This window comes from Notolabrus celidotus, chromosome 10 (assembly GCF_009762535.1).
Source record: "Notolabrus celidotus isolate fNotCel1 chromosome 10, fNotCel1.pri, whole genome shotgun sequence".
Lineage (NCBI taxonomy): Eukaryota > Metazoa > Chordata > Actinopteri > Labriformes > Labridae > Notolabrus > Notolabrus celidotus.
The window spans coordinates 14,900,952-14,912,677 of NC_048281.1; the positions used below are offsets into that span (position 1 = coordinate 14,900,952).

General features: G+C 38.5%; 2 protein-coding genes and 1 long non-coding RNA gene across 7 annotated transcripts in view; 1 reads left to right on the top strand and 2 right to left on the bottom strand.

Moving 5' to 3' along the window:
* Positions 1-973, bottom strand: part of osbpl6 (oxysterol binding protein-like 6) — a 49,421-nt gene extending 48,448 nt beyond the window's left edge. For 2 of the 4 annotated variants that reach the window (XM_034694451.1, XM_034694448.1), the window contains exon 1: positions 571-973. The gene's annotated coding sequence lies outside the window, so the exon portion shown is untranslated. The remainder of the gene's footprint in view (positions 1-570) is intronic. The other 2 variants (XM_034694449.1, XM_034694447.1) reach the window with 1 other exon arrangement.
* Positions 974-3,333: 2,360 nt separating this feature from the next.
* LOC117820559 lies at positions 3,334-5,433 on the bottom strand. Of its 2 annotated transcripts, none has more exons than XR_004632772.1 (3): positions 4,103-5,433; positions 3,568-3,700; positions 3,334-3,459 (listed from the first exon to the last, which is right to left on the bottom strand). It is a non-coding gene; the product is annotated as an uncharacterized LOC117820559 (long non-coding RNA). The 2 variants fall into 2 exon arrangements; XR_004632771.1 differs by having other exon boundaries at positions 3,568-3,705.
* Positions 5,434-8,125: 2,692 nt separating this feature from the next.
* Positions 8,126-10,534, top strand: LOC117820662 (cytochrome c). Its single transcript, XM_034694509.1, has 3 exons — positions 8,126-8,258; positions 9,652-9,830; positions 9,930-10,534. Exons 2-3 carry the CDS (start codon positions 9,659-9,661, stop codon positions 10,073-10,075), a joined length of 318 nt encoding a protein of 105 aa, XP_034550400.1. The 5' UTR covers positions 8,126-8,258; positions 9,652-9,658; the 3' UTR covers positions 10,076-10,534.
* Positions 10,535-11,726: the final 1,192 nt, after the last annotated feature.

Sequence of the window (11,726 nt, forward strand, 5' to 3'; positions counted from 1 at the left end):
ATATTGTGGAGCAGCTCTGTTAAAGTGAGAGAAGTTGGCTAACTTTCAATTAGTCAGCGCCTCAACACTGGAAGCATAATAAGTGGATATAAACTATAATAAGTGGAGCTCATCAATAACACTGGAATAGATGGAGGAGCAGCAGCATAGTAGAAGAGATGGAGCTCATTTAAAAAGGTGGAAATGTCAGTGACGCATTACGTTTACATCATCTAAGTCTGTTTCAGAGTTAGCTGCGTGGCTGTTTCATTACTCCACTACGGCATCCATGTTTTAAGATGTCCTGTATCTCCATAATGTCCTCTGTGATGCTGGGACCAAGAGTGTTTTTGTTAAAGTGTGTGTCAGGTTAGCTAGCTAAGTCAGTGGTGGCTCGGTGGAAATGTCTGACTGGTCCTCGGTGATTCACTCAGGATGCAAATACAAAAGGATGCTGGGGACTCCGTGTGCACACAGCACCAAAGCAAGGATAGGACAGCTTACATAAACATTAACACGGCACGGTCTCCTTTTTTAGTGAGACTGCCACTAAGGTTGAGTTGAAACACAGAGAAAAGCGTCATGACTTACCACAGATGCGATGTAATGACCATGTCTTTTACAGTTCTTGGCGCAGAAACAATTGAGGGGGTCTCCCTTGACTGGGCAGAGATTTCCCAGCTTCTCAAAGACAAACAGCCTCCATTAAAGGGTCCACATGGAAGATGTGTAAGCTCTTCTTTTTAAATAGGAGTGCTCTAAGGATGCTACAACATTATGGAAGTCAAATTAAAAAGTGCAGTGTTCGCCTGTTTCCTTGAATGCGGGCTGTGATGCTCGGCTCAGCTCGACTGCACTCAGTTCGCTCCTCCCTGCAGCAAGATCGGCTTTGAGCGGGAAGAAAGCGCAGGGATGGATCAAGCACTGGGGGCTGCTCACAAAACACGGAGCCAAGTCTAAACTGGATCTGGATTGGACATTAATAACATAATAAGGACTTTGTTGGTCAGTTTTTGTTTGAAAATGTAAGCTATTTGTCTCTGGTGTATTAGCACAGATGTACAAAACATTAACCCTTTCTTCCCCTCTGCCTTTTAACCTTGTTGATGAGTGTTTTATGTTAGTTTTATTTATTTTTAAACTTTATTGAATTTTGCAATTATTTGAAAACAAGGCACAGAAAAACTAAATTACAGTTCCGTACAACAACTACAACAGGGTCAATAGATTTTGTTGGTATTATGTACATAACTAGAGGACAGGAGCCTAACACAATATTAATTTCCTTCCTTTTGTAAATATTTCTTCTTTATGGCGAAACAGCAGAGGTGTCAAGTAACGAAGTACAAATACCTTGTTACGTTACTTAAAGCTGCTGTGAGGAACTTTTGTTTTATATCAATTCTGGTGTCCCTTGTGGACTAAGCGATACCTCTTATCTCTTGTCCTATACATGCAAAAAGTAGTGTTTTCAACAAAAACCTCATCCTTTTGTCTTTAACAGTCAACTTTATCAGGCAATGTGATTATTTTCCATGAAAAACAGTCAAATAAAGGCTGTTTCTGAAGCCAGATGTCCATCATCTGGTCTGACACCTACCCCCCCAGGGTGGTTTCAGGCATTAAAAATTACAACAGAGAAGGTGTCAGTGTTGCTGCTGATGGACTTGTTTGCTATTGAAGGTCATAAAGAGGCATCAGTATCATTTTCAGTCTGTTTCTCAGCCAGTTCAAAACTCCTCACAGGGCCTTACAGTAGACATTTTGGATAGGCCTATCTATACTTTACTGGAGTAATTATTTTTCAGCCGACTTTCAGCTTCTACTCCTTACATTTTCACGCAATTATCTGTACTTTCTACTCCTTACATTGTAAAAATAGCCTTGTTATCTTCTGCTCCATGAAACACGTTAATGCACATATGGCTCTTTAATATATTTGCATTGTACGAAAATGTGTTAATTTTCCATGGGCAGAAAAAGTGCAAACAAAATTTCAACATTAACATATTAATATAACATTATAGTCATAATGGCCTTTAGAAAAATGTTTTTTTGGGAGGTGGGGTAGTACACTGTAGGCCCCTGTGGCGCAGTCTAAGCTTTTGTCCTTAATGGCATTTTTTCCCCCTTACATTACTTTTACTTTTATACTTTACTATACTTATACTTTTATACTACTTTTATACCTAAGTAGTTTTGAAACCAGAACTTTTACACTTTTACTTGAGTAAAAAGCTTGAGTTGATACTTCAACTTCTACAGAAGTCTTTTCAAACCCTAGTATCTATGCTTCTACTTGAGTAATGAATGTGAATACTTATGACACCTCTGCTACACAGTGAACATTAATAAAGTATATTTTATGTAATATCAGCCAACATAGTAAGTCAAGAGCCACCCACCAACATCTTTGGTGCTCACTTGGGGGAGCTAATACACTTTAAAGACTCGTCCTTGAATTTTTATTGCAGCCTAAGCTAGTAACATTTGTTTAATGCTAACTATGTTAGCTTTGAAATTTATCCTGGCACACTAATTTATTATCTAGTACCATAGTAGATACATTGAGCTTCCTAAAATAGACCTCAAGGAAACATTTATTTACATTAAGCCAGAGTCAATAATAGGATCGTATTTTTAGAGGTGCTCAGCCCCATAAGAGATTGTGATATGGAAAGTTTTTTGCAAGTGTTGGATCCTATACCACTAAATCACTAAACCACACTTTTTTCCTACATTATGAAATTTCTATTCACAATAATACCAAACAAATATATGTTCTGAACCACAAGATATTTAAGAAAATAAAAGATAGAATGTGTTGCTTTTACAAAGATATTGACTTATCATAGGTATGATTATTATTCTCACATAAAAAAGTGATTAACACATTCATGCATCAGTTATTGTACTATAGTAATGAACCGTATTATGATAATTCTGTAATTTGTGCCAATTAAAGTACTACATTTTCATATTTAAGTTATTAAACATGATCTGTTATGAAGTTGTGAAAAAAGAAACAGTTATCTGTTCTCTTACCCAAAATGATCAACCATATATATTTTTAAACTGCTGGGTTTTTTTCAGAGAGGAGAGATTTTCCGTTACATCCTGACAAGTCAGTTAGAATTTAATGATTAGTTACCTGTTACAGCAATTCTTCATTAAGGCCTTTAGGAAACTCAGTTTGCAAAGTATGGATCCAAAAGGCTTCCTTCCTAAGGAGAGATTTATCTCTGTTTCCACCTGTTGGACTGTTGCGTTGTTTTTTTGACACCTGCAACTGATCAGCTGTTTACAAAGCACCACACTAACCCAAGTTTAAAAAAATCTGACAGTACCACCGTGAACTCCTGAGCTTTTTATTGAACGTAAAACAAAATCAACTGAGGTGAGAAAGTTTGGTGTCACACAGGAATTTGTGTGGTTTGGTTGACGTCTATACTCCATGGAATCCCACTGACAGAAGGCGACCTGATAAAGAGAAAGATATAGTAAGTGACATCAACCATCTTTGATGATTAAATAAGCTGGGTTAAGAAAGGCATTAAACATCTGTTACAATTATTTTTGTGACTGTACCTCTGTCTACTCTCCAGATTCTCCTGCAGGTCAGATGTGAGCGTTTCTTCTTTGTCATCAAGGAAGCCATTGACGTCCTGCACTCGCTGTCCTCACATCATAACCTGCTGTTTTCAAACTCAGTGACCAGCAGCTGCTCTGGGGATGGATGGATGAGAAAAGGAGAAACAATGGTCAGTAGGACAAAAAAAAAAACCTTGTAAAGATGGATAACCAGAAAAACAACTAAAACAAAACATTTCTATGTCTTATGATTTAACTTGTTCTGAGAGAGCAGCTAGTACTCGTCCACAGTGAACAGCAGCAGCTCAGGAGGTCGGGTAAGAAAGGAGAGAAAATCAAAGAGATAGTAAAGCTGCACACCTGAACTACAACATGAATCATAGAATATAAATACTGATAAACATGAAACACTGTTTGATCATTATTACTTAAAATCAGTAGCTTGCATTTATCTTTTCTGCATTTTAGATGGTTTAATAGTACAGTAGCACATTTCTGTCTTTGTCTTTACATGCCAGAAGCTGATACTCACCTTTTTTACTAATACACGTTTAACATCAGGGATGGCTCAGGTGGTGGGGAGAGAGGAAGAAAGACAAACAATGGTCAGTGGGACAGTCAAATAATCTTTAAGATACAGAATAAGTGTTCTTATCTAAACACACGGGTATGTAGCTGGTTAAGACAACATCTCATTACACTCTGTTCTGGATCAGGGGTGCATACTGACTTTACAGTGAGGAGGAGCAGCTCAGGTAAATAAAAACACAGGATAATGATTACTAACATACAGTTTTTGAGATATAGAATAAGTGCAAGACGCTACCAGGGATGTGACAGCCCTGCCAGATGCAAAGTCCACCTGGGGCTTTGCTTGCCCAGCCAGGCGCAAAGGCAAGTCCTCAGGATTTACAAAAAGGTCTCTTTACTATCCCTGCAGTAAATTAAGTCCAGGTGCAAGACACTACCTGAGGTGTCACTAGACCTGCCAGTCGCAAGGGCAACCTCGAAAATCAATGATCCTGCAAGATGTGAAGTCGCTGCATCTATCCTGATGGCAGATGTGGTTTGATGATCCTGTGAAAACCATCAGCCTTTCACTTTAGGAGTCAGTCTGCGGCGCTCTCATCAAACAACCTGGGCCTCATGGAAACAGGCCCATCTACCTCATCAGCGCAGTCTTCCCTCCCGTCTCCTAGAGCTGCTAGGGTCTAGATGAGGAAGATACCTGGTCCTCATACTCTTCAGAGACACTGGAGGATTCCATATTCTCCAAAAGGTATGTGGACTCCTTATTTGACATGTCAAAGGAAGAGGAAGAGTCCTCATCTGATCGGGAGTAAAAATGCCTGTGCATGGCATTCAGTTGATCAAGGAAAGGAGTGATGACTGCAAGGTCCAAAGGAAAGTCAGACGAGGCAGGCAAGAAAGGGAAAGCAGGAGCACTGAGATGGTCAGCAGGATTAGGAATCTCTTCCTCATCTTCTTCCTCACCATCAACCTCCTCCTCCTCTATCATCTCCCAGGAACTGCTGGTTGATTCCTCTTGTTTGACCCGTGCATGACGCTCCATGACATGCAGCATATCTATGAGGCCTTCAAGGCAAGAGTGAAAGGTTGGATCAGCAGGGTTAAGATGATCCGGGATGAAAGCAGGACCAGCAAGACGGAAAGCAGGAGGTTTCACAGTGGTCAGAGGTTCATACCCAGACTCAACGTCAGATGAACCTTCAGATGAAATGCTATCTTATTTTTCACTGATGTAGGATTTCAGCTGCTAAGCATCTCCTTTTTCCTGTTTTTAGTTTCTTGATGCGCCAAATATTGATGCACTAAATATTATTGATTTAGTACACCTTTGTAAACATGTTAATTTTTATTCTCTAGATACTGATTTGATTAAATACTGTACCTGCAGAAAAAATCTGGTTGGGCATATGTCCCTGTTATCATATTTTTCAGGGTGCTGGGATAAAATTAAAAAGGATCTAAAAACCATAATCCATTCATTAAGCTAACGAAAGATAGCCACTTTACTGAGCAAGACTGAGACTTTGCTGAATTCCCAGAATAAGTCCCAGAGGGAGATGTGCTAGTGATTACAAAATAAGATCAAAGATAATAAATAGAGAGTTAGATGATGTAAAATGAAAAAGTTAGGCATATAGTATGAATTTTGGTTTAGACTGTGGTTGCTTGCGGGTTAAACATTGCTAGTTAGGAAGCTAAACTGAAAGCTATAACCCTGAACATTTTTAGCAGGCACTAATGATTCTTCACATTTGGCAAGGTAGCCATTGAAGTCACTATAAATATAACTATCAATATAAACAGAGGTTACAACAGTTCAGACAAATGTAAATAAAGACCAGAGGGTTGGTGAGTGCACTCAGGTCAATAGGCTACTTGGAGGTGGTCAAAGGCAACTATACAGGGACCAAAATCTCCCTATCAAGCTACTTTTGTACAGAGCTAAATTAATCTCCATAATCCCCACTGTGTGTGAAAACCCCAGGAGTGCACCCGTTTCTAACATACCATGGCACTGAGGCCCCACACACTAATGAGCAAACCAACACACACAAATGGGACTTGGCCCATTCAAGCATTTAATGAAACTAGACCCTATCAGACTACTGGTCTGACTGTCTCTATTCAACACAATAGCTAAATATGAGTATGATTCTTTCATTGATACCTGAGTCACCTTGTCACTTGTTATGTGTCCACAGTAACTTGAGAGGCAGTCTGTGGGTATAAGTATGACCATAAAGTCATCTCATCTGTCTGTGTCTGTCCTTAAAGGGTTGGATATTAGGTTTCATGGCTGAGTTACCCAACCTGAGCTCTGACATGCCCCTATTTAAACTTTTCCTCTTTCTGACAACCTGTCATTGCCAGAGTGAACCTGTGACCTTGAGATTTTGTAATGATTAAAAGATTTCATTGTGACCTTTACTGTTTTAGTACATCCAGTGGACTGTATGGATGGACACTGTGCAGGTTTTCATGAAACTGTTTTCCAGAATCAATATAAAAGTTATGAGCTACAATCTAAAAAGGTTTTGAAGGTCAGTGCTTGTGTGAGTGTCCAGGGGCATGTCCAGAACTTTTTGACCAGGGTGGCCCAACTGAGGCTTGCATATAGGCAGGAGTGGCCAGTGCATTTACAAAAAAATAACATTGACCCTTCACAACCTACATTTATTAAAGTATTAAACATTTGTTATATTCCCTTTGACTTCAAAAAAAAAAAAAAAACACGTCAAAGTGGCATAAATCTTCTAAGCTTAATTCATTAAGGACTTACAAAAGATGTTTTTTCAAAGTCACATTTGAGGGCAATAATAAAGAAATCTACTGTCAGCCTTTTAACTCATCCAACATTATAGATTTTAACAGAAACCCCACCTCTGCAGTGGAGGTTCTAGACCAATTTTACTGGGGGGGGCCAGGCCGGGGTCAAGGGTGTGGGCAAGACTGAGAAGGGCGAGGACCCGCTGAGAACAAACTGGCAAAACATCAGTGCATCCCTATATACTAGACATATATGCTACTGTGTACTATATCAAAATGCAGACTGACAGCAGCTGTTTGGCTGTTTACACTCAACATGAGTCCCTTAGCGCTCTAGGGGACTGGAACCAAGTGTCACACGCATGTTTTCCGCCTGTAACATTGGCTTGATACCGAAGCTTTTTTTATTGTATAATATTATTTTGGTGTAGAGAGGGGGCAACAGGGGGGTCCAGGTTCAGTTTTACAGGGGCACTGGCCCCTGTTGGCCCCTCCCCAGAACCGCCACTGCAGCTCTGACAAGGCAAACAGCCAATCATAGTTTAGTATTTTGGGGTGACACCTGGGGTGGCCAATTAGATTTCAAGGAGTGCCAGTGCCACCCTTGGCTTGCCCTCTGGACACGCCACTGTGAGCGTCCATTACATAAGTATGACAAAAAACACATACTTTGCTGTTATGCTCTTTCATGAAAACACTTGCTCTGTGAGAGAGTTAAATTCCAGCCTCAGTTATTTTTGATCAAATGTCATTTTCAGTCAGTATTCAGTCAGTGTTTGATCTTAAAAGACCTGATTTGATACCTTGAGACTTTGTGATGATTAAAAGGTTTCCCCCTAACCTTTACTGTTTTAGTACATCCAGTGGATTGTATGGATGGACACTGTGCAGGTTTTCGTGAAACTGTTTTCAAGAAACACTGTAAAGGTTATGAGTTACAATCAATCCTTCAAAAAGTTTGAAGGTCAGTGCTTGTGTGAGTGTCCATTACATAACAAAAAACAGCAAAAAAAAAATAACCAGCCTCCATTATTTTTGATCAAATGTCATTTTGAGTCAGTATTCACTCAGTGTTTGATCTAAAAAGACATGATTTGATACACTGGGGTTTCTTTTCATTGTAATCGCTCAATAAGTTGTTAATAATTACATTATCTCAGAGGTATTGCTATTAGTTTGAGCATACGCTGTGCAGTTTGATAACATAAGTCATTGAAGGAGTTTCTATCGTAACCTAACGTGGATGATGAAACAGGTCAGCTGACTGATGACGTGGACCGGGGGTCATTTCACGCGAAGGAAGGAAGCACATTCAATGTGACCGAGCCGGCGAGCGAACCAAGAGGAGAAATCGAGTCTCGTGAAGTCAGTTGAACACTCAACAAAAAGAGGTAAGACACAGATCATTAAGATGGGAAGTGTTTCTGCTCATAAATCTCAGTGTATTATCTTTGAAAACGTCTTCAAGTACATGTCTGTGCCGGATGGGTCCCTCTGTGAAACGTGGTCTGGTACTGGGCTTTCACTATCTCCGGAGAATACTCTACAGTCATGCCTTAATCCTATCAGACGAGTCGAATATTAAACAATGTTTAAAACGCTTAAATCGTATATATAACTGTACATATCACACATAGATGTTTTTCCCTCTTGAACCGGCATGTAACGCCATTCCACATTAGGCCCGCCTTACATACTGTATGTCACTATTTTGAAGGGAAGTCCATCCGGTAAAGTGGCCTTATAACTTCTGAAAGCACACTTTGGTTTTTTTTTTATCTCAGAAAATATTGTGTAATTGGTAAAAGTATCGTCGGTCAGTTTTGTAACAATGCCGGTGCCATATTAGTTGCGCAACACATACTGTAGATGAGCTCCCTCCTGTGGCTGAATGAGGTAGCACCATTTTTTTTTCATTTTATAATCCAAAGCAGTAGGAAAAAAGTAGTAGCCTGCCATCATAGCATTTTAATGGAAGTCATTTTTCTAACTCAAAGTAATTATATATGGGAGGTCTTAATGGTCTTGGCCCTTCTTATTTATCAGATTTGCTTTTATCATATGAGCCAGTGAGAGCCCTCAGGTCTTCAGGTAGTGGACTTTTAAGGCCTGTGGAGCCTGAGGATCTGAAGGCTGCACAGAGTATAAATATTTTTAAAGGCAAACTTAAGACCGACCTTTTTAGTCTTGCTTTAAACTAGGTTTTATTTGTATTCTTAATAGTTCTATTTATTTATTTATTTATTTATTATCTATTTCAAATGTAGTCACTTTTATACTACTTTACTTATTTATGTACTTTTTTATTTATTTGTTTTAAGTATAGCATCTTAAGTTCTTTTAACGGTTTAATATTTTAGTCTTTTATTTTTTTAGAAAGTTATTTTACTTTGGTGATTTTAATTTCCTGTTTTGAGTTTTAACATCTTATTTTACCTCCAGTGTTTCCTCATTAAGATATCATGAGAGCGTTTCCTCAGTTCGTTCAGCAACTTATTTTTTATTTATTATTTATTTATTTTATTTTTTATTGTTTTTATTATTATTGTTGCATATTGTGTTCTTAACCTTAGGATTGTGGGGTGGGGTTGGGGCTGGGATCTTTTTCTTAATTTATTCTATTTTAAGTTGTTTTTATGTACAGCACTTTGTGTTTCAATGTCATTGTATGAAAAGTGCTTTATAAATAAAGTCTGATTGATTGATCGATTGATTATAAAGTTGATAAAATACTTAAGTGTTGAAGTCCAGCTTTTAATTGCCCTGTGTGTATTCGCCCTCTAGAGAAACCATGCCTGCAGATATTGCAAAGGGAAAGAAGGCGTTTGTCCAGAAGTGTGCCCAGTGCCATACTGTGGAGGATGGTGGCAAGCATAAGGTTGGGCCTAACCTTTGGGGTCTGTTTGGACGTAAAACTGGCCAGGCGGAGGGCTACTCTTACACTGATGCTAACAAAAGCAAAGGTAAGAGTTGTACATAATATGTTGTCATTTTGTAATTCAAAGAATTGTCCTTTGTGTCATTAACATTGTCTTTACTGTTTGTGCTAACTTTAATCCTAGGCATTGTTTGGAATGACGACACCCTGATGATTTATCTGGAGAACCCCAAGAAATACATTCCAGGCACAAAGATGATCTTCGCTGGCATCAAGAAGAAGAATGAGCGAACTGACCTTGTAGCTTATCTCAAGTCTGCAACTTCATAGAACTTTTCACCTGTGCTTTTTTTTTTTCTTTTGCCAATTTGTGTCCTGACGAACTGCTTGAAGTGTCGATTCATCCTTTCAAAATCAGGCATATCGGCAAGCAATCTGAGTGATGTTGGCATGATATGTTTGTCACAGCTGTTTCTTTGTTTCTGATGTGATCCTCCTGTTGTGATGGAGTGCATGATATCCCCTGGTTTTAACAGGTTACTTTTCTAAAAAATAAATTATTAAACCATATACTGTATATCCAGAATGTAGAGACTGAAAGCTGTGTTTTATTTTGTTCGTTAACATCGTCATCCATTATTTTTCTCAGTTGTCTTTTGGCTGATTGTCAAAAAGTCTTAATAATTGTTCCAATAATGAATATACCTTTTCTGCTTTGATTTTGATGATACCTCAACAGCCTTTTATTGTGTCATTTCTAAAGATAAATAAAATTCACGCTAAAAGTTGTTTTTTTGTCGGTCTCTATTTTTCAAGAGATGGATATCTTTTCAGTAAATATTTTGTATAATTTAAGACTAAAACAGGATCTGGTTGAACATATCAGACAATGATTTAATTGCATTCAATCATTCCCTCATGAATGTTAGGTAATATAATTTTGACTGTTATATCTTGTAATTAAATTATTTTGCTTACTCAGCAAAATGTCCCCATGAAGTGGATAAAGGTTATTTGGCTTGTCATCTGTGTTTGCAGTACATTCATTCGAGCGGTGCATTAGCTGCAAAGTGCAGCTGGTTCAAAGTACCAAGGTTAATTTCATATCTGGTTCTCTTTTAGAGGAGAGTATTGTCCTCATGTGGAGGTGGTGATTTGACTGTGTAGCTTCAAAGAGAGATACTGAAGTTTTTAACAGATATTCAACTTGCAAATGGTGCATATTTTATAGAAAATTAGCAATAATCATGTTGTCTGGCCTCAGTGGAAGATGAAGAGGAGGATTTGGTGCAAATTGAGTTGAGTGAATTTATTGACTCACTGCAACAAAGCTGGCAAATAACATTGGCATTGGCTTGTTGTGTTATGAGTTGTATTTAATACCAAAGTTGTCTAACTTGGAGGGCTTCTTACTCAACATTATATGTAACAGACTGTGGGTATAGGTCTGTTATCCACCGGTTCATTCCTCAGTGCAATTTGTGGTATTTGACTCCCTCTAGCGTTCAAATGCCCCACTTGCACATAGTCACACATAATATAAAGGAATTTGATTTTCTGGCATCTCTCTGCCAATGTAAGTCGCTGTTGCATAATAAAATAATATAGGCCAACTACTTCAGAAGCCAAAGTTCAGAAGGTTTGTGAAAAAGATGGATTGTCGATTTGCAGAATCTATCAGATGTGCTTTCACACACATTTTTCTGTAAGTGACATTCACTTTAGTTTATCCTGTCAGCCAGCAGCATTAACAAAGCTTGGACAGTGAATGCTTTGGATTGTTTCGTGCACCATACTCACGCATGGAGGTCTTTTGCATGATGAGAAGCCTTACAAATCTTGAGAAGCTCTAAATTATTGCTGAAATTAACTACATCCCTTTTGACATTTTGTATGTGCCATTCATTTTACATTATTTGTGCTGGGATGATTTGTGAATGTATCAAAATTGTCATCTCTCATATCATCATCATCGTCATAC

Excerpts from the sequence above, each read along its gene's own strand:
- LOC117820662 (XM_034694509.1), top strand. The coding sequence starts at position 9,659 with ATGCCTGCAGATATTGCAAAGGGAAAGAAGGCGTTTGTCCAGAAGTGT. Across the intron at positions 9,831-9,929 it reads TGATGCTAACAAAAGCAAAG|GCATTGTTTGGAATGACGAC; the intron begins GTAAGAGTTGTA and ends CTTTAATCCTAG.